Below are 23,792 nucleotides of genomic sequence, written 5' to 3'. Positions count from 1 at the left end.
TTAGTTCCTTGATTGGTATTTGATATTAATTAAATTTGATTAAGTGAATGAGTTAAAGTTATTAGGTTAACAGTTGCAATTTCGGGTACTTTGAATCAGTGAGAGACCTGTGGTATTGAGTATATCCTATTACATGTGACCAAATTTGGGGATTTCCCATGTCACAAGTTTTGGGGATGTTCTGATGTTTCCACCATGTGGTTTTTCAGAATAAATCATAGTGCATATGTGTTGTTCTTAGATGTATGATTGTTATCCTTATTGCTCTACCAACACTTCATATTTACCCAAGCGTTTCTCATTGGTTACTCATCCAGGAACGAGCAGGAGCTCCTGGATGAAGTTGTGCGAAACGTATTGAAAAAACTTCCAAAAACACCACCTTTTGTGGCTAAATATCCAACTGGTTTGGATGATAAGCTACAAGACTTTGAAAGTACAGTGCTGTCGCAGCAGGGGCAGGAGCAGGAGCGTGACGTCCAGGCCAGGGTTGTGGGAATTATAGGTGTTGGTGGTATTGGGAAAACCACTTTGGTGAAACAGATCTTCAACCGTAGGTGCTCTGAGTACGATGGGTCCTCCTTTTTATCTGATGTTAGTGAAACTGCAGCTAGAAAATCTCTGGTTGATTTGCAAATGAAGCTCATTAAGGACTTGACACACAGGGATATTAAAATTGAGATTGTGGACCAAGGTGTGATAATCCTTAAACGTTACCTAGCTTCTTGTAATGCAATGATAGTTTTAGATAATGTACAGAAGGCCGATCAATTGGATGCATTCTTACCAATTAGGGATGTTCTTAGTTCCAATAGCTTGATAATAGTTACCTCTCGGGACAAGCATGCTCTCCTATGTTCAGAAATAGCAGATTCATCAATTTATAAGCTCAGCGGGATGAATAGAGCACACTCCCAAGAGTTGTTCTGCTCATATGCCTTCAATCGGCCACATCCACCACCAGGATTTGTAGATCTGGTGGAACGGTTTGTAAGGGCCTGTGATGGATTCCCGTTGTCATTGAAAGTTACTGGGGCTCTTCTTTGTGGAAGAGATGCCACATATTGGAAAGAGCTATTGAATGATTTTCACAAGATACCACCCGCGGACATACGGGAAACGCTCAAAATTAGTTATAATTCACTCGACCAAGAGTACCAGCAAATATTCTTAGATATGGCCTGCTTTTCTATAGGAGAAGATATGGATACAGCAAAAAGAATATGGGGAGCAGTGGGGATTTCAAATTTAGAGAGCAAGTGTCTTCTGGAACTGGACAGCGGAAAGCGGATAACAATGCATGATCAGGTTAGAGATATGGGAAGATATACTGCTGCGGAAAGAACAATGCCCCATCGTCTTTGGTGTCACGCCACCAACAATAACAATGTTGATAAGTTATTTGAAGAATCGTCGTGGTCTGTAAGTGATTCAAACATTCCTCTCTGGTTCAAAATTTTTAAAGTTGTTTTGTTCAACGCAAGATCTGTGCCCTGGATACTATCTATCTTTTATTTTTATGATTGAATAGGTCACAACCGAAGTTCGCGGGATTTCGACGGTTCATCGTGTAGATGGTTTTCATTATGGATTCGGTGTCCGTTCAGAAATGTCATGGTACAAAAGGCGTAGTCAGGAGCTGTTGGAAAACTGTAAGCGGGCACTGTTCAATACAGACCGTTATCATGGTTTGCGAATTCTTGCAAGTGAAGATTATTATGTAGAAGCTATATTGAGGAGGGTGCGGTCACCACATCTCATATGGCTCCGCTGGTATAAATGCCCCTATTCTTCCCTGCCTTCTTGGGTTCCCCTGGAACATTTAAGAGTTTTAGAAGTGAGAGGAAGCAGATTGAAGACCTTGTGGCAACAGGAATCTCAGGTACGCAATTTTGCGTGTTTATACTTATTCTTTTATTTCGATTTCAATCTCAGTTTGTAGATGAGAATCATCTCGAAATCTTTCTTACAGTGGAAATGTGGACATTGCAGCCGCCTCCCGAGTTGCGAGAGTTAAACATCTACGCTCCCTTTTCAGATTTTCCAAAGTCGATTGGACAACTGAAGTACCTTGAAAAGATTGTTGTGGATTATGATGGGACTGTCCAAATCAAAACTTTGCCAGAGGAATTTTGTTATATGCACTCTTTGACATGCCTGGTCTTAAGACAATTCACAAGAATGAGATCGTTGCCTGATTCCTTGGGAAAGCTAACAAATCTTCAGCGCATCGATTTGTCTTATGCTACCAGTTTGGAGATGCTGCCTGATTCCATCGGAAAGCTACCAAACCTCCAGTCCATTGATTTGTCTTATTGTTCCCGCCTAGCGATGCTGCCAAATTCTTTTGGGAATTTGACTCGACTCAAACGTCTCTCTTTGAAGGAATGTAGGAATGTGACCATTTCCAAAGAGACACTTGGAAATATTACCACGCTGGAATTCTTGGATCTTTCATGTTGTTCCGAGGTGAAAGAATTGCCTCCCCAGGTCGCACATCAACGGTTCTTGGAAGAAATATATTTAGTGGATGCTGAGTTAAAAGAATTGCCAAGCGGTATCGGTGACCTATGCAACTTGGAGGTACTCCATTTAGGGGACCGTTTGTTGGAAGTGCTGCCATCTTCCCTCGGTTCCCTCAATAGCTTGAAGGATTTGCGGGTGAGCAATTGCCCGCGATTGAAATGCTGGCCGGATACTTTTGGACGGTTGACTCAACTGACACGGTTGAGTTTGGTTTCTTGTGGGATACAAAAGTTACCACAGGATATTCTCCTGCTGAACAATCTCGAATATTTTCGCATAGAAGATTGTCCATTGGGCGAACTTCCATTTAAAACAGCAGAACGAATAAGAGAAAGAGTAGCAGCGTTGAATGAATTGGACGACTCCAATGGCAAATGTATCTTTGGTTTGGAGAGGCTCCGGTACTTTGCACTGGCTAGAGTACAGATAAGGGAGGTAACCTTTCCTGAAGGAGTTTGCCGAAACCTTCAGACACTTTATTTGTCTGACTGTAAGGAATTGAGGCAGATAGGAAGGCTTTGTGGTATCTATGATTGTGAAAATGTAAAGGAGCTCACCAGTCTTGAAACGTCGACATCATCTTTGGAGGACTTGTATGTGAGTGGATGTAGCAAACTCAAGAGCGTACAAGCGTTGGAACACCTCCCAAAGCTTACAAGTCTAGATATTATTAATTGCGATGAGATAGAAGTGTTGCCATCTCTGGAACATCTGACATCTTTGTGCTCGTTGATAGTCTCTGGATGTAGTAAACTGAAGACCATACAAGGGTTGGAACACCTCACAAAGCTTCTAATGCTATCTGTTGCTGATCTCGCTGAGATAGAAGAGTTGCCAGCTTTGGAAAATTTACGGGCGTTGATGATTGATCTATGTCCCAAGTTCAAGTGCATGCAAGGGTTGGAGCACTTCAGAAAGCTTCGACTATTATATGTTGAAGAATGCGCTGAGATAGAAGAGCTGCGAGGTGTGGAACATTTAATGTCCTTGCGAAGACTTAGAGTAAGGTACTGTCCCAAACTGCAGTGGCGTGGGAGAGTACTGGAGCAGTTGCGCCCACGATTGAAGGAAAGATTCACATATGTAAAAGAACGCAAAATCAAGAGGCTGTGGTCTGCTATTTGTGGAGCGAGAGAGTGCGAGGGGAATAGAAAAACAAAAAAAATGAAGAGCATGTCAAATTAAGACCATGGTATATTTTAATATTTTATGTGAAGCCTTATTGCGTTTCTCTCTGTTTTCGTGACCTTGCTTTTGCTTGGTAGTAAGTGTCGGAGTATTGGGTTCATCTAGTTGAGGTTAGATAGATGGCAAAACTTGGAAGCTCCCGTTCGAACACTTCCGTGGTTGTCAAATTCTATTTTGGTGAGAGGTGTTATTCGCGTGAATAGCATTAAAGAAAGTGGGTTATACAGGTTAATGTTAAGGTGGTTGGTTTTTTCTTTAATAATATTAAATAATAATTATTATTATTTACAGTATTTTTTTAATAATTATAGTAAGTGTTTTTATAATTTTAATTTAAGTATGGGTAATTATTAAGAGGATGATAGAAGTTAAATCTGTTGGAATATTTATAGTAGTATTCATAGTTCAAGGATTAAGTTTTTATATCTTCAAATTAGTTATGTTCATTTAATCGATTTAGCTTAAATTAATTAATTAAAAAAATGCTATATCAACACGTCATACTAGGCATGGTATTGTAAAAAGAATTATTTACAAATTCAAAATTTCCATGATTAAGAATATTGTTACACTTATTTTAAAACACATATAAGTGTAACTTATATATTGATTATTTTTATAATTAATAATAAATAATTTAAAATAAAATTATAATGAAGTTAATTTTTATAATTTCAAAAAAAAATTGGCAACATGTGACATATAATGGAGTAAGTGTTTTGATTTTTATCATGGATTGATGTCTATTTGTGTTTACCAAACATTTAATTTATATGATTAATTGGCAAATTTAATGATTAAAAACGTCTTTTTACCAAAAGTTGAGTTCAAGTTTGAAGAGAGACATATTTTAATAATCAAATCTTTACATAATTTTAATTTTATGTTAAAATTTTATTTTTTTGAAAAGACTTTATATAAGGTTGTCATCAATTTTTATAAGATGAAAATAGTTTAATTTTTAATTTTTAATTATTTATTTATTAATGATAATGTGAATAAACACTAGTTTAAACACAAAGAAACTAATTTATTTTTTAATTAAAAATTATTTTCTCCTAAATAGTTTGTTTTATGTTATAAAACAAATAAGTTGATTAGTTTGAAACAAAGGTTTTATTATTGTCATTATTTAATCACTTAAATTGGTTCATCAATGTGGAGCCACTTTCTAAGAAATAGGTAACTTATGAAACTTACAGAAATAGTATTTTGCAACTTAATGTTATCCAATCAAATAAGTTAAAAATTATTAAAATAAATCATTTTTAATGAATTTTTTTAAATCAATTTTAATGAAAATTATGATGTTTATTTTTTTATTTTTTCTATAATAATATTTCATTTATTTTCAAATCAATTCAAAATATTTAAAAATAATATTTTCATAAATTTTAATGGGTTTCTTTTCCTTGTTTTTTTTTTTTCTTTTTTTCCTATTTTTTTTTATGTTAAACATAATTTTATTTACAATATGTACAATTTATTTTTAAAAAAATGAGTTATATTTTTCATACAATTCCTTGGCTAAAAACACAAATATCTTGCTATTTAGAAATGAAAGCATTTGAAATAGTCTTTGTTCGTGAAAAGTAATGATCATATTGTGGATTGAATAAACAATGTCTCAGATTGATATTCTAAACATGGAATTGAGCATTATAACATGTGTATGTTATTGTAGATATAAATGTTAAGATAAATTGATAAAAGTAATATATTGGTGTAAAAATTAAGAGAAGATGAATTAAAGAACTAAAATTATTGTTCAAATTGAATATATATATATATATATATAAGAGTTAAAAAAGCATAATGAATAACCAATATGATTAAGTATAGTTTAAAGGTAATTATTCATTCATAAAAAGAGATTACATAGTGTATTGTCAAAATAAAAAGAGATTTAAATCTTCTCAAAATCAAGTTCATGTGAATAGGTAATGTTGTAAAAAAAAATAGTTCATGTATATAATGTTGTCAAAAACTTTTCAAACAATTAGTTTTAAAGAAAACAATAATGGGAAAAGGAGTAGACAACCACATGGATTTGAACTAGTGAGTCTTAAGCATGGAGTGCCTTAACAATACACCCATTTGTGAATTCAAAGTTCTATGGGCCTTGTTTTTCCTCTTTAAGTTCTATTGTTTTTTAATTTTTGACATTTTTGTTTTATAATTATTGTTTCCACTTTAGTAATCACCATTGTATCCAACAATAAATTGATATAAACATAAAATTTGAATATATTACAAAAATAATTTTTTTTTCTCTCTATAATATTATGATGATGATGATGATAATGGTTAACGTCTGCTGAGACCAAATAATGATCTATCGGACCTAAATAAACAAATTATTTATTTTGATTTAAGATTTTATTCCTATGCTCAAAAAGCTTGGAGAGAAGCCTCCCGAGCTCACTATAATTTTGACATTGTAAAAGGCTAGGAAGGTCAGTATTGTAACAAAGATTGTGAAACTGAGATCTAATGTGGTTGTATGCAGGGCACTCTAAGAGGAAGTGGTTTTCATCCTCGATGCTCCTATTCTCACATATATGGCAGATCCTTTCCATCCATGGTGTTTTAGGAACTGCCCAACGACCTGTTTCACTGTGGAGCTCATGAGAATTCGTTCTAATCTTTGCTATATTAATTTTCTTCTTTGAGCTAGTTAAAATAGAGAGATACTTTTGGTCTTCTAGGGTGGGGTTGATGACCTTCTTATAATAACTTAATTTTCTTTTAGCCGCTAAATCTTTCTCACACCACAATTTTTCTTTGAACTTAGAAGTAACAATATCTTTAATGTCATTTATGTTTTGCAATGCATCATTCTCGTTGATCTCCCAATAGTTTAACCAGGCCCTTGTGTCTTTATGCCACCCTCGATTGAGCCTTAGGTGGTTTTGGCTGGAATTTAAAGCTAGCTTAGGAAGTCTATGATCGTCTATGTTATTGAGTTAGTGCTTGTACAACAGAAACCTAAGCATAGCTAGGCTCTCAATAGGGGAAATACCTGCTTCTATAAGGAGAATAGGATAGGGTGTATTACTTTTAATTTTCAGGTTATAAGTTATAAAACGCTTCTGGATTTGCTCAATCTTTCCCCATGATTCTCTGGAGATGCTGCAACCCCAAACCTCACAGCCATATAAGATAACAGGAGTGACTAAAGTTTCAAAGAGGAACTTCTTTTTATCCCACATTACGAGGTTTGCTATTTTACAATTATTTTCAAGACCAAAATAAGCTTTCCACCGCCCATTAATCCTTTTCTCAATGCTATGGTTCCAGTTGAGCTTGTGATGGATATCAATTCCTAGGTACTTGTAAGAATACACTTCCTCCAAGTTATTATTGTCATACATAAAATTAGCATAAGTGTCCTTCTTGGATTTGATAATCATAACTTTTGTTTTGTCAGTGTTAACAGTCATACCCATGGTAGAGCAGAAATCCTTAAGAAGCTTGAGTTGCTTATCAAGATCAGATGGGCACCTTGCTAAAAGAACAATATCGTCAGCATAGAGAAGAAGGATAACGACTATCCCAGCTAAGATCTTACCATCACATCCCGCTTCCTCTAAATAACCTTCGAGCTTATCGATGTAAATGCCAAATAGGGTAGGGGAGAGGGGACAACCTTGTTTAACTCTGATGTTACACTTAATATCTTTCGACCACCCCTCATTTCTCTTTAGCTTGGCAATTACATTCTCGTATAACCTTATAGCAGCAGCTCTCAACTCAAGAGGAACCTTTAGCCCTTCTAACCTATTCCAAAGGTTGTACCTAGGAACCGTATTGAAAGCCTTTCTAAAGTCCACAAAGCAACAAAACAAATTAGATTTATCATTACGACATTCCTCCACAATGATCCTAAGCGTAACAAGGTGGTCTGTTGTTGAGTGATGCCTTCTGAAACCTGCTTGGCCTTTAGCCCGCTTACCTTCACTTTCAAGCCATATGCTTAACTTCTTTTCCAGAATACTACCATATAACTTGGCTAAGAGAGGGCTGATCATAATTGTTTGATAATTAGAGGGGTTATTTGTATCCCCACTTTTAAAAATAGGGATAATGAGGCTCTCAGTCCAAGGTTTAGGGAACCCTTGCTTGACTTCTTGATTGAAAATCTTGTGGATGTGGGGGATGAGGACAGGACCTCCAATTTTTAAGATTTCCACCTGGTAACCTTCAATGTCCTTAGCTTTCCCATTAGCAAGGCGATTAACCCCAAACTTAATGTCTTCTAAAGAGAAAACTTCTTTCGTTGTGAGCAGGGTTTCCAAATTATCCATGACATTTGGAGATTCATAAAGCTTTTTAAGATAGGAATTCCAATCATGAAGAGCAATTTTATTATTATCCTTAGTCTTCCTAGTCAGAATTTGCCTCCAAAATTTCTTAGGAGCTACCCTAGAGAGGTGTAAGAGATTCTCCTGTCTTTGACGAATGTACTGCCTCTTTTTCCTTTTAGTTAGGGCTTTATATATTTTTATCTTGTCCATTTTAAGAGATTCATCAACAACTTCCTTAATTGCTCTCCTCGCACTTTACCAATCTTTGTCATACCATGGATTGGTTTTGCTATTTCTTTGATTATTTGAAACTTCAATTGAGAACTTGTTAATAGAATATGAGAGGGTTGTAGTAAAATTATGATAGAGGTCTTCTATGTTGTGTATACTAGATAAAGGAAGCAAATTAGTTTTTAATTCATTTAGAAAGAGATCATTTTTATTTCTATCAAATATTAAGTTCTTTTGGCTGTAAGTATTATTTTCTATGGGAACTCTATGCATGACAAAATTGAGAGTTATAAGTAAAGGCCTATGATCAGAGTCAGGTTCGTGGTCATTTAAGATGTCAAAATTTATTATTTCGTTGTATAATGGGAGATCGGAAATAACGTAGTCTACCACGCTGCTACCAAGTCCATGGATGCTGGAATTGGGCCACTTCTTTAGACCGTTGCAAATTATGAGATCCTGAGCACTACAGAGCTTGACTAGCTCCGACCCAAACAAATTTTCCTCGAGGTCTTCAGAGCTCCTTTTGTACCTGCTAGCCAGAGTAGGGTCTTCGTCTAACCAATGAGGATTAGGGTTGGAATGATTGCTTAGAATAATAGCTTGGTTGTTTGAAGTTCGCGCATTAAAGTCACCTATTAAAAGGATATTACCGTCATTCCTTAGGCTAGAAATATCATTCTCTAAACCATTGTAAGGGTTAGTTTTATCTAGATTCTTCTTCTTATAGAAGTTAGAATTGATGGGGGGAAAATAACATATTGCTATGTAGGACTTTTTATTATTAATGTCTCTAATCTCTATCCAACTATATTGGTTGTGAGGGTCGTTTTTATAAATCCTAACATGGGGGAAGATGTTCTTCTTAATGTAACAAGCTATTCCCCCAATGCCTCTACGGGAGGATCGCTTGTTCCAAGTAGACCATAGCGTAAAGCCATCTATGTTAAGGACCTTAGATTCTTCGTGCTCCCAAGTTTCAACAAGCAAAATAATATCAACATCATTTGAAATCCAACTTAGCTTGGGGCCTTTGTTCCATGGGAAGCCCCGACAGTTCCAAGAAAGGATCCGAAGCATGTTTAATTGCTATTGATTACTATCTTTTTGGTTTCTATCTCAAATAAAGGCTTTTCTATTTCTGATTATTGCCCATTTTCCTTCCTTTCTAGCTTCTTTTACCTTTTGAACCTCCTTTCTTAATTCTGCTTGATCTTCTGGAATGTGATCTTCATTTATGAATATTCTCGTTCCTTTTAGACTTGAGGTTTTACTAAGTATGTCATGCTTATGATCAATGGAGCTCACCTTTATGTGGATTAGTATTCCTTTATTCTCGGTTAATTTCCCCAACCTTGTTGCTTCTGTGAGACACACTGTTTCAATTTGTAATCTATTATGTAATTCTGTCTGGGCTAAGGCTAAAGTATCCTCATCTACTTCCTCTTTTAAACCGAATATTATAAGGTTCAAGGCCCTTTTGTTACGTTCGTGGTCTAATTCTATTAATTTTTTCATTTCATCTTTAATTAGTTTGATATCTAAATTATCTACCACATTATTTAGGGTGAGGCGGCTATTAAATTTTTCTTCTAGTTCTTTAATCATGTCTTTCATTTTAAGACTCTCTAAAGTATCAACATCTCCTTGCTGGGATGGTTGGTTAGTATCTTGGTTTTGTTTTTCTATAACCTGCAATCTAGTCTCCATTGCCTCCATTTTATTCTCCAGTAGTTCTATTTTATTTTCTATTTGTTTTTGGATCGTGTCTTCAAGAGATGCAAATTTATTTTCCAGCATGGCTTCTAACTCTTTTTGTAGCTTGGATTCTCTTTATTCTCTATGTTTCTCTAAAGACTCTATATACTCATAAAGGCCTTGTAGAGTAACTATGCTAGGTCTGCCCTTGGTAATCTTTGGTAACTGTGGTGAAATATTCATACTTGAAATTATATGAGCAAATATGTATTAGAAAAAGAAAAAGATAAGGAATGTGTGCACCTGATATTAGCAAACCTAACTGTAGATCGCCCGTGCCCACCGCAGCCCGCAGACTGAAGAATATATGCGAAGAATATATAGAGTACGTTTTTAATTCTTTCACCGAGCCTCAGAACTCTTTCACTGAAGAATATATGAGAAGAATATATAAAGTACGTGTTTAACTCTTTCACCGAGCCTCAGAACTCTTTCACCGAAGTATATATAGAGTACATGTTTAACTTTTTCACCGAGCCTCAAAACTCTTTCACCAAAGAATATATGCGAAGAATATATAGAGTAAGAATATATGCCAAGAATATATAGAGTATGTTTTTAACTCTTTCACCGAGCCTCAGAACTCTTTCACCGAAGAATATATGCGAAGAATATATAAAGTACGTGTTTAACTAATGCAAATAGGCAAATATTTATATAACTAAAGCAAAGTAATGATCAAAGTGATTGCTATAGTCTTGCCGATGGATAGGGACTAATAATAATAGAGGAGACATAAAGATTGTGATTTCATACATAAAGTGATGAATTATTAAAAATATAATAATAATTGATTTGTTTTTCAACCATTAAAACTAGTTATTTTTGTATTAGTTGATATCAAAGTTAGCTTCCTTATAAGGGATATGTTTTATCATTTTTTAGGTTTCCAAATCTATTATATATATATGTTCTCTTATTTTTCAAACTTATATGTCTATTACGTGGGAAACATTGTCTTCAATTAAGAGAATTTTGAGGTCTAAAATGGGTCTCCCAATAAAAATAATAAAATATGATTTATGAAATTTTAAAGAAATAGAGAGCTTTCTTTTTAAATCATATTTTCAAATTATCTCTTTATAAATTTACTCAAATGTGAAGTGCATCCTATGAGTGCCGACTTTGTATTTTTAGTGGACCCATACTTTTTTTTGTTTTGAAAATGCAAGTAAAAAAATGTGATTTCAGACATTTTTTTGACCTCAAAATTCTCCTAATTCTTTTTCAAGCTTCCTTAACCATTATAGGGATATGTTCTAATTCTTCTAGAGTTTGTATAATTATCACAAAGATTCATCATATTATTTTGATGAAGGGGAAACATAAAGAAGGGTTGACTAAACTTTTCTCAAGGATGGTATTCATGTCATAGGATATCCACTGGATGAGTTGATCGACCCTTCCTCATGCATAATATTTCCATCAAGATGATGAATGGGGATATGTTAGCTAATAATCCTTTGTTAGGCATAATATTGTAATCTAAGGGGTCATAGGGAAGGGTTGTTTAGGGGATGATCTTCTCTTTAACCAATATCATAGGTCCTTGACCAAAATATTTTCATTATGTCGAGGCACTAAGTGTGTTCAACTAACTCTTCCTCAAATTTAGTATTGACATTGAGGGAGACCTAAGGGGAGATTTCATTGACCATTAAGAATAATACTGATGTCATAGAAAATTCGAAGGTATGATCATTAAACCCTTTTTGATGCATAATATACACTAAAGGGGAACTCAAGGAAGGATCAACCAAATTTTTCTTGATCATAGTATTTACATCATGAGGAAGCATGAGAGAAAGGTTCTATTGGCCCTTTTTAAAGCCTTAATCATTTCATTGGGGGAGATTGTAAGGAGGGGCAGACCAACCCACCCTTGTGCATGGCATTGTTTCATAGAGGATCCCAAGGTAACTATTAGTGAACCCTTTTTTGAAAAATAATATTAATTGTTGAGGGGGACTATGTTGAAGGTTTGATCATTCCTTCCACAAGCATAGATTTTTCCTTGTGGGGAAGTAGTGAGAATAGACGATTGACCCATCCTCAAGCATATATTCTCATCAAGGGAGTAATAAGGGAAGGGTCACTCTATTAATATCCTAATCCTAATGTTCTTGACATCTAAATTAATTGTTTTAGGATTTAGTTTATTCTAGCATATTTGTCAATTTGTTGAGAGGATCTATAACTTAACATGTAAATGAGACTTATCACACTCATTGGATTATAAGATTGGTTGATCTCTTAGAATTTAACATAGAGTTAATTAATATCAACTAATTCTATTTTCATGTGAGGTTCATAAGCTTTTAACCTTCTATTTTCTTTGCAACTATTTTTTTCCTTATTTTATAAAATTTTGCGTGAAGGCATTTTTTCAACATGGTATCAATTTTAAAGCCATGTTGAATAATATGGGAAGGATTGGTGATGTATTGAGGAAGTAGGAAAGTATCCACAACATCATCCTATATCTCTCCAAATTCAAAAGTAATATTGAGGTGATAAAGAAAGATAATATTTTTTAGTAGTTAAAAGTACAATATCAAATATATTTTGATATTGAATCTTGATAGATAGTGTTTTTTATTAGATTTACCTTGTTTTTCAAGTAAACAAGTTGTAATCTAATTTTTATCTATAAATCTATGGTTTTTATATTGTATATTTCATTAAAAGCGTTTGTTGCAATTGTAATGCCATGAGATCTAAGTCTAACACTGTATTTTTGGTTAAAATCCATTATTTTTCAAATTTATTAAATGGCTCATATTGTATAAATTGCTTTAGATATATTTATAAAATTTGACAATGAAAATGATAACATTATAGATATTGAATTTTTCTCTAAACTCCATCCATCATTTTTGGTCAGAAATCTACAAATTGTTGGACAAAAGACCACATTTTGGGGAGGGAGGGAGGAGGTGGGGGGGGGGGGGGGGGGGGGGGGGGGGGGGGGGGGGGGGGGGGGGGGGGGGGGGTTTGGGGAGCGGGCGGCGGGCGGGGGTGGGTGGGTAAATCTGAGAGCAAATTTACAGTTCGCGACTTTTATTTAACAAACAAATATACAATAATAATCCATAACCATTTGTAACATATCAAAATATATAACAATGCATTATAAGGCCATCATCACATCAATAATACATCATGAAACCATCACATCAACAAAAAGAGACACGCGTTTTACATGGAAACCCATATGGGAGAAAATCACAAATTCTTCTTCTTCTTATGCTTCAATTCATTACATAGATTTGTAGGCACCGAATTACTGGAGGTACACACAAAAAATGTTCAAGTTGATACTTGTGGTAGGCTACAACCTAATTAAAACACCAACCTTGAAAATGTGTAAGTAATAACTCATTGAGGCTGCAACCTATTTGAGACACCAACCTCGAGGATGAGAAAGCTTCAACTTGCTCTAGGCTCCAACCTAATTGATGCATAAACCTTGATGTTGAGCAAACTCTAACCTACTCTAAGCTCCCAACCTTAGTGGAGGCACCGACCTCCTCCTTCAACCTCTTATAGACTGCATTTTAAAATCTTTCAAACTAGGTCCACATAATATTCAAGCAAAATAAGTATTTAAAGTGAATAAGTTGATGCTATAATACTACTGTGTATGCCTTGCCATACCCTATCACAACTCTGCTTCAAAATTTTCACTAATATGGTCACATATGACTCATCTCAGAACTTACTTCTGCCATAAAATCAAAGCCACTTCAACATGTTCATAGGCCCTCAAAGATATTACATAGATTTCAATCATAAAAAATATATCAATGAGGTTTTTTATGCCCTTAGAATATCCACATTTGAATGCTGATCATTGTGCCTCTTCCAGATTCCAATTTGGCTCAAGAATGAGCTCAAAAACTCAAAATAACCATTTAAAACCATATATTAAATTAATAGTTATACAAAAAGTCATTTTTCATGTGTTTTATACATAATAAACTTTTTCTAGCATAAACACGACAAGATGTACACCACTGGTTGCTTAAATATTGAATAAAATGAAACTCTGGTGGGAAAAAATAATCAATAAAAATTGAATCCAAACCTCACAACCTGACTAATTGAACCTACACCTTCCAATCTACTAAATAAAATGCATACCAACTATGGCAGGTGACAATGCTTAGTAGGCCATCTTGGCCAATGATTTTGTTATTGTAGAATTAACTTCAAATTGAAGAGCTAAGATATTCGATCCCGGGCCACTCCATGTATGATTTAGAGTTTAACATATACAATGTATCAATCACCTATAGTGATCTCAATCTAGTGTGTTATTGGGAGATGTTATATGTAACATATACAACGTGTCTACCTCTACATGGCTAGCTCCAATGTATGTTGTAGCATTCAACGTGACTTTTGCTTCACTGTTAAACAAAGAGTTAGGGATTCAACCTCGAACCACTCCTTGTATCAATCCAATCGATCTGATGTAACATATATAATGTGTCTGTCACCACATAGTAAGCTCAATCTGTTGTAATATATACAACATTTCTATCACCATGTGCCCAACTCCAACAACCCAGTGCTTCATTGTGTATTCATATGTGGCATATGAAACCAAATCTTCCTCGACCACGTTTTCAATACCATTCAAACCTGGATTGCTATGTCAGATATCAATTGAACTAGGGTTATGTTAATGAGCACATTGTAGTAATAAAATAACCGATTGAATGATACTCAATGAACTAATGAAGCATTTTAGACCATGGTTACTTGCCTTCGAAAGAGAAAGATTTCTGAACAATGCTCATTCTCCACTCAAAACCATAACTTTTTAAATTCGAACCAAAACAATATATAAAAAATTTTGTTACACAACACACTTCCCATGATTGTTTTTCATAGCCCAAAAATGAGGGTATTTATAGTTGATTTGTGGTCTAAGAGCTTGATAGGGCCGACGCCATTCACTCCATTAAACAATATTGTTAGTTCCCTATAATACCATGTAGCCCCCATATTGTTATTGTTGCACCCCATAGAATCCCACTATTGTTATTTTTGAGCCCTTACATTATTATTGTTATGTAGGCCCTGATTATATTGAGGGGCCCCTTAGACTCCTATATCTACCAACAAGGTCTTTCCATTTGTATCATCCAAGAATTGTTCATTTATGTGATGTAAAGGAGGTTTCCTCATCGAAGAGGCTTATTTTCAAGTCTTGGATCTATCTTTTCTTCTATTTTGTGATCTGGTTACACAACATTTGGTATCAGAGCTTTGGATTCTATGGTTTTGCTGCTTCAAATAGGTCATATTGGAATTTTCGCTATAACATTGTTTCTATGAGGCTTCTGATCAAGTGGAGCAGAAATCTTGGTGAACTTAGTGTAAAATTTCATATATTGTTTCACTATATTTTATGATTTATATTCTGATGAAGTTAGGGTTTCTGGATGCCCTTGAATTCAATCTCAAATAGGTGACCTAGGGAAAATCGTCATAAATTTCTCTGCGAGCATCAAATTTCAATTTTGTAAAAATTTACTGAAATTACACGAAATATAGTTTCGCATGTATCAATTTCAGAGCTGAAGGTTGTGTTGTGCTATTCAAACCCCCACCCATTTATTGATTTAATAGTTAATATTCTATTAATAAATGGGGACCCTTTATTAAAACCCCCCCAAGAGAAATTTAGCACTTAGGCGCTTTCTTTTAAATTTTTAGAAATAAATCAAGATATCAAGTCAAATCCATTAAAGACTAGCAATTCTCACTTTTTTTGCATATCGCTGGACCAAGTGTGTCAAAAGTTAATTAACAACCAAAATCCATGAATTGCGATGGAAGGGATCACCACATTTAACTTAGGATATTATTAGACTTTTCATTCAAAACTAAGACTTAAGGTATTCATTGTAAAATGAAGCACTTATCGCAATCACATATTGGCTTTCACAAAGGACGCAACTCACAAAGCATGTCGTAATATGCGAAATGCGATATTATGGTAGAGCGAGCCAATACTTATCACATCGTGACACTTTACTTAAAAGCCAATCTTATGAACTGCAAGAGTTTGCGAAGTGCGATAGAACTCGGACCCGATAAAACAAATATTATAAACTATAAGTTAAGTCTAGAACTTAGTAAAAAAACACTTTATGAAGTAATTATTCATTTAGGAAAAGTACGCTCTAAACGATAAAGAATATGCCACTCATCTCGCATCCCGCAGAATTCTAAACAACTATGGAAAAATGCACAACCAAAAATGCGATAGTGCGATTTGCGATATTGCGATAATCTTATTGCAATCGCAAAATCGACATTTTCGCAGTTTAAACTCGCCACCTTAAAGTTTTTCCCTTCCCGTTTGCGATGTGGTAGTTTAATGAGTAATAAAGGCAATGATAAGAGACCTTAGTGGGTAGTTAATAATTTTAATGGCATTTATGTTAAGAGCGACTCGACGTGATACGATATCTTTTCATCTGCGTTTTGAATAAAAGCTCCTTTCTTGTCACCTTTTGAGGTTAACTGTATCATTTAATTCTCACTGTCATTCTCACTTGTGTTTATCTGATAACTTCCATTTGCTTCATTTCAGGAAACCTCCATAGAAAACATTTTTAGAAAGAATGGCGAAGAAGAGGAAGGCGACTACATCTGAGAAATTAGACATGGTACCACTTTTCTCTGATACCACATGCAGCAAAGACAGAGGAAGCACAACATGGGAGGCCATGTATAACTTGTTAGAAGAAGAGCAGCCTAGGCCACTAGTAACAAAGGCCACGGCTGATGCTTAGGAGTCATCTGACGCCTCCTATTTCGAAACAACATGTTCATTCCTGCACCGAATAGCTACGAGACCAAAGATAATACCATACACAGATATGGTCAAATGGGTAATTGATGAGGTAGACATCTTAGACAGAACCTTCAAGAATAAAAGGCAACAAGTCATGGGGTCTTTCTCACCAGACATCCTACGACTAATGTACCAGTTACTAGAGCCTCAAAAGATCTACAACAAACAGTTCCTTGAGCAATTTGCCAAAGAGAACGAGGACCCATCATATGTTACGCAAACCTGGAGATCAAGCAGAGGCAAACTCAAATAGGATAAAACTGGTATGTACTCAATGGCATCCATTTCTCCCCCTCATAGTTTGGCAACAACAATGATATGTAGGTTATCGATAGACCCGATAGCACCAAATTTTCTCTAGAATGGCTCCCATTAATAGATGTAGTAGTTAATGCAATGATTATGAACTAGGCTCAAATTTTATCAGACAATTGTTGAATATAGAAGGAAAAGAAGTCATTCATTAAGGATTTCCCCCCTTTCTTTATGAGTGCTTTTGTTATGGATGCAATTTGTTTTAGTTCTCAGTTTCCGAATATGGGATGGAAATGGACTGTACAGAACCTGCTTCCCATCCATATATACCATAAAATTTTGTGGAAACCCCAATTCAACCCCCATTTTTATAAAATCTATCAAGGTGTTATGCTGCCTATTCATAAAGTAGTTTTTTGATAAAACAACCCCTAGGTTTTCTCAAGAGGCCGAAGTAGATACCTTGCCAGTAGCCAGATGGTTTGGGGAAGAAACATTCACCTATATTAGAGTTTTTGGGAGCATTTCTTCTTCGCATGTCCTCCCATATTATGTCCTCGACAAACTTTTGGCTAGAGAAATAGCCTACCAGACTGCAGGGGAAGGTGGCTTAACCAGAGGACCTAAAGAGCAGAAGAAATCCATTTGGTCGACCTTCCCATTACAATGTGGTGGTTTTGCACTACATGATTATGGACATGCATCAAAGGAAGCAAATATTATTATGTATATGAAATTGGCTACAGTTCCAGGAAGGGAATACAACCAAATGGCACTATTAATGAATTTAATACTATTCTAAAAGTCAAACAATTCACCCATGAAGAGGATGCCTTCGATGACCTCTTCCTACAAGCAAAATTTTTTTCACAAGTTATACATATCGCATCACTATTGTTGACCCCAGAAGATATTAATGCTTTCCATGTGTACAGAAATAAGAGACCGTCAACGGTCCCATTGGACCTACTGCAAATTGAACCAATAAGAGAGCCAAATCCTAGCATAAGTTGGGAGGGAAGTTTTAAAGAAAATTCTGAAGGAGAAACCCAGGAGAATTCGACTCATGAGTAAGAGTACTCAGAGCGACAATCTAAAAATTGGGGAGGAAACACAAATAAAGAGTCCGAGAAAGACACAGCTGGAAGTACAGAGGAGACGGTCGAGCATGCCTTAACAAATAAAAAGGCAAAGGTTGCTTCTACTTCAACTCAGTCACGAAAATATTGAATCATTGACGTGGAATAGGAATGGGAGTAGTTCAATAAAAATCTCCATACAGACACAAATCTTGAGCAAACATCTGAACTGCAAACTCCCAAGAAAACCCAGCATAAAGAAAATCCAGAAACAACAGGGGAAGGAGCTACAGGTACCCAGGACATTGAGGTTATTCCTACTATTCCTACTTCTGAAATTGTCTTAAGAATTGAGGAAATACCTCCATTAGATATATTCTACAGTCCTACCCACAAGGTTGTAGTGAAAAGACAAAGGAAGAAAAGGAAACTAGACACCACTGTTGTTACGACTCCAGAAAATGAACCAATGGATATTGTGTGGAAGGACATGCCTATCGACCCATCAAAGAATCTCACAAAGATGTTGCAGTTCGCAAGAGCTTATGCCACAGTCACCATCGACAAGGCAACTAAAGTTCGAATGTTGTTGAAGGAAAATGAACAGAAAATTCTACTGCTAGAACAACAATTAGCCCAAGAAAAAACTAATCAGCAAGCATAATTACAGGTAGCCCAACTTCAAAGAGAATTCGAGCAGATGAGGATGCAGCACTAGGCCAGCTTAGCAGAAAAGGATTCGCAAATACAAGCCATGATAGATAAATTCAAATACAACCTGCAAATTGACAAATTCATTAAAGAAGTAGTCAACCTCAATTCCCTATTAATGCAACAAGAGGAAGTATTCTGCCAAAAGATTTCACAAATAAATCCTTACTGCGAAACCAATGATAAATTGACGAACCAAATAATTGATATGAGGCTTGAGTACGAAGAAATCCACAAAAGGGTTTCTGAATTTATCACCTGGCAAGAATCAAAGGATGGAAGAAAGGCTGACCTACCAAAGCTGGAGGAGTCTCACAAAGATATTTTGTTTATGGATTGGGATTCTTGGTTGAAATAGGCACAAAGGGCAACAACAATAGCAGCATGAGTAGCAAGCAGCATAATAGAGGTCATGAATGAAAACCTTCATGGTGCCAATCTTGTCAAAGAGTGTGTACCAAGGTTTATACCAAATGTCAAGAACCTAGAGCAGCAATGGAAACAAACAGTGCAAGAAAGGAAGAGGTTATTAAATAGTTAACCAGCCTGAATTGGGAGGCATACTCGCAATTTCTAGTAACACCACACAGCTAGTGGATGAATTTGATGTGTTTAACAACCTCTACACAAAATATGGTGCCAGCATTTACAGATGCCATAATTGCTGGGCAGTTAAAATCTACAATCAGCCAGTCGCCTCAGCTCAAGCTAATGATTGATATTTGCGACCTGAGAGATCAAGTTCAAAGGAGATAGTCATTAATTTATTTTAGTTTTAGTTTTTTTTTTCTCATTCTGAGGAAGGTTGTTTGAAACCTCCTCGGCTATTTTTGTAATAATCGATTTTGAGAAATATATTTTAGGATTTAAACCCCTCTCATGCATTTAGAGAGGGGTCCATAAATTTTATCTTTTTTTGCTAAAGCAAGAGACGTGCCTTCTTATCATTATATTAAATAAAATTTACAATATGAACAAACTCCTTAACTCTATTGGTCACAGGCCAAAGAAAAGTGCAAATCTAAAGCCTAACCCTCTGTTTCACAAAATAACCCTCCCATCCCTTTTTGCTTCCAACCATGAAAAAAACATCGGGAAGCTCAGGTGTTATGTGCCCTCCCCATGTGAAACCACAAATACAAAACCCTGCCCACCTTTCAAAACGTTGTCGTTCAATCATTTCTTTGATCTAACGGCCGAGCTATCTCTCGTACCAAGGAGAGGTAAGCAGATTAACCCTCGGGCCCCACCAAACTGCTCGTTCGATCCAGAGCGTTGATTTACCTTGCTCCATCGGACGGTTGAGCCGAAAATCGCGTGCCTGAAGTTGTCGACCTTTAGGGAGTGGGGAGAGTGGTTTTTGGACCGGGCCCTCCTCCACGTGTCATGCTCTCTATGGCATCGCTGCCAAAAATCTGAAACCACTTTTAACATGAAAGCGGTGCGATAACTTCGAAACCACTCCAGTGGCGGTTTTGACTTCAGCCACTAAAAAAATTGGGTGATGCGGAAGTTTTAGTTGCTACTTTCTTTGGTCAGGGAAACTCTGTCTCCCGTCACTAGGAAAATTCTTGATCGTGGTCAACTTAACCGCCAACCTTGGTTTACCTTCCATCGTGTACCTTTTTGACCAACCTTGTGAAGCCCTCTGACCATTGTCCATTACTAGTTGGATTCTGTCATTTTGCTTCTATACTCTTCTTTCTCCTCCTCCGCCTGGTTATGATAGAGTTTTTTCAGGTTGCTTTGCACCATTGTGTTCCACCTCCTTAAAATTGCACAGTCCTTGCAGCTGACACCTTGGTTGGCTAGAATGTCCGCTAATTTGTTGGCCTTTCTCCTCACATGAATAAATCTGAGAGTACGAAGTTCCTGTAGATGTACTTGAATTCTATGTAGGACTCAAGTTAACCTCCAGTGTTTTGTAACCTTTTCCGGCCCTGTTCCATTACTGATTCTCTTGGTTGCATTTATGAATAACTCTGAATCCGCTTCTATTATGACATTTTGGCAATTGTTCTGTATCAAAAATTCTAAGCATTGTTCCAAAGCCATTAGTTATGCCATGTTGTTAGTGGATTTTCCTAAGTGTTTATGGAAGAGGGAGATTATGCTACCTGTGTCATCCCTTAGAACTCCCCCAAAGCCAGCCTCCCCCGGGCTGCCTTTGGAGGCTCCGTCAATGCTGTACTTCAGAAAACCTTCAGGGGGAGGATGCCAGAATTCCTCCACCTTATCTCTCATGCTTTCTTTCCTGTCTAGACCTTGAGGAATCAACCCCTGCATGTCTAACAACTGGAGGATTCTTAACTCTTCTACTGAGGGAGGATTTTTGGGGAGATTCCTAACCGTGGTGCCAACAATCTCCTTAAGCTGTTTTACAATCAACTCCACCAAGCTAAGAGAGACAGTCTTTACCTCTTTGAATATTCTTTTGTTCCTTTCTTTCTACACATTCCATATAATGAAACTCGGCAAGAGATCCCAGGCAGAATTGAGAACTTCATTGTCAGAAAAATTATTCCTCCAATTGCTTAGAGTGTTAGCAATACTTTCTTTGTCTCTATCAAACTGTTTGAAGATGTTGGTAAAAAAATCCCATATCCTGTCAGTGAAAATACAGCTGTTGAGAAGATGCTCGATAGTCTCCTCTTGGGTCTCACAGAGATGACATCTAGAGGGTCCCAGCATGCCCCTTTTTTTAAGGTTGTCCCAGGTTAAAATTTTCCTGTGGTGAACTAACCACATGAAGAGTTTGATTTTCATCCAGCCTTTGTGCCTCCAAAGCTTCTGCCAAGTTTTATTTGGAGCTTGTGGTTCCATATCAAGGATAAAACCTTTAGCTTCCTTGATATTAAAGTTGCCCTCGTTGTTGTTACCCCATCTCAGTTGGTCCTGCCCTTCCATTACTAGAATTATTCTCTGATCGAGTATTTTCTTGAGGGACTTTGCTTTACTGTTGAGGGTCCTATCCTCTCTACCATCTATTTTTTTTTCCAAATTCTCGAATTTCCTACATTATGTGGATTCTCCCAAAAGTCTTTCACCTTTACTAATCCTTGATTGTCAGTCTCATGCTTGATGCCTAAAAATTCTTCCTTCAGTAGATTAGGTTCTTGTTGCCATTTTTCCTCCCAGAAAAGTGCCAGATCTCCCTCTCTGATTTCCCAGAAACTATTTTTTTGAACCACTTCTCTGTTCTCCCAGGCCTTGTTCCATATGGGGGAGCCTTTCACTATTCCTGTCATACGTATGATATCAGAAGCTGGCTAGTCATTGGGATATTTTTCCTTCCAGATGCTTACCCATTGAGCCTTAGGATCCTTAACCCACCTCCACCAAAGTTTGGCTCCTAGAGCCTTGTTGAGAATCTCTAGATTGTCCAAACCCAGGCCTCCTTGGTTCTTGGGTTTGCAGATCTTTTCCCATGAGACTAAAGCCCATTTTTTCCTTGTTTCCTCTTTGCCCCAAAGAAAATCTCGTTGAATATTCTGAAATTGTTGTAAGACTCCTATTGGAGCTGGGAGGGCTGATAGCATAAAGATTGGGATAGCTTGGAGAACTGCTTTAGTAAGAACCAGTCTACCAGCTAAATTTAAAGATCCGTTTGTCCATTTCCTGACCTTGTCTTGCATTTTAGTTGCTAATGGATCCCATATACTCTTGTGTTGGGGTTTAGCTGTAAGAGGAACTCCCAAATACTTAGAGGGAAGGGATTCTCTTTGAAAGCCTAAAATTCTGGAGACATTTCTTTGGATGGCAATATGAGTGTTAAAGAAAAAGATTTTTGATTTGGAAAGGTTTACTTCCATACCTCTAGCCTTCACGAAGTCACTCAAAATTTGTTTGTAAGCAAGTTCTTCTTTAACTGTGGGAATTCCCTGTAACGTGGTATCATCTACAAACTGTTGATGAGTCAGAACTTGCCCATTCTCCGAAAGTTGGAGTCCTTGAATTCTTCCCATTACTCTTGCATACTTGATGGACCGCCCTAGCCCTTCCATCATGAGGATGAAGAGAAAAGGAGAGAGTGGATCTCCCTGTCTAAGACCCCTGGAAGGGAGAAAAAGTTCATAACGAGAGCCATTCACTAAAATTGAAAAGCTGGATGAAGTCACAAGGGCCATGACCCATCTGACCCAATTATGATCAAAGCCAAACGCTGTGAGCACTTTTCCGATGTATATCCAATTCACTTTGTCATATGATTTGGCTATGTCCAGTTGCATGATCATACTCGCTCTCTTGTTGCATGTTAACGAGTGAACCACCTTGTGAGCTTGAATTATGTTGTCCAGAATTTGTCTTCCTTCTACGTACCCTGTTTACTCCCCGGAGATAAGCGTGTGTAGCAGGGGTTTGATTCTGTTATATCCAACCTTGGAAATTATCTTGTAGACAACATTGCATAAGGCGATGGGCCTATATCTCTCTGGTGTTTGATCATTATCCTGTTTTGGAATAAGGGCAATAAAGGAGGTATTGAGAGCTTTCAAAATGGTCTTGTTCTGCCTGGAGTCTTCTACTATCTCTACAATATCCCTTTTAACAATATTCCAGCAGGCTTTGAAGAAATCCACATTAAATCCATCTGGACCTGGTGCCTTGCCATTTTGCATTTCCTTGAGGACCTCACTGATCTCCTTTTCAGTTACAGGTCTGTTGAGATTACAATTATCCTCTCTGGATACCAGTTTAGGTATGTGTTTAATTAAGTTCTTGATAAAAGGTTCTCTTCCTGAAAAGTTTTCCTTGGCAATGTCCCGAAAATGCTTTACTAACACTGCATCTATCTCCTCATGGGATTGATGAATTTGGCCATTCTCGTCCTTGATCGAAGAGATTCTGTTGTGAGTTCTGTTC

At 36.5% G+C, this 23,792-nt stretch overlaps 1 protein-coding gene across 1 annotated transcript in view; it reads left to right on the top strand.

Moving 5' to 3' along the window:
• The window catches only part of LOC149266023 (disease resistance protein RML1B-like), an 83,682-nt gene that overhangs the window by 581 nt on the left and 59,309 nt on the right, over positions 1–23,792 (top strand). Inside the window, exons 2-4 of the mRNA XM_089406830.1 lie at positions 318–1,422; positions 1,532–1,882; positions 1,993–3,609. Coding sequence (XP_089262956.1) covers positions 318–1,422; positions 1,532–1,882; positions 1,993–3,609 — 3,073 coding nt within the window. The remainder of the gene's footprint in view (positions 1–317; positions 1,423–1,531; positions 1,883–1,992; positions 3,610–23,792) is intronic.

The sequence above is a fragment of the Pinus tabuliformis genome, chromosome 6 (genome assembly GCF_031772625.1).
Source record: "Pinus tabuliformis cultivar Carrire ecotype Pingquan chromosome 6, CPIR1, whole genome shotgun sequence".
NCBI lineage: Eukaryota > Viridiplantae > Streptophyta > Pinopsida > Pinales > Pinaceae > Pinus > Pinus tabuliformis.
Note: the sequence above shows the minus strand (reverse complement) of the source record. Positions and strands in the feature narration are given on the sequence as shown.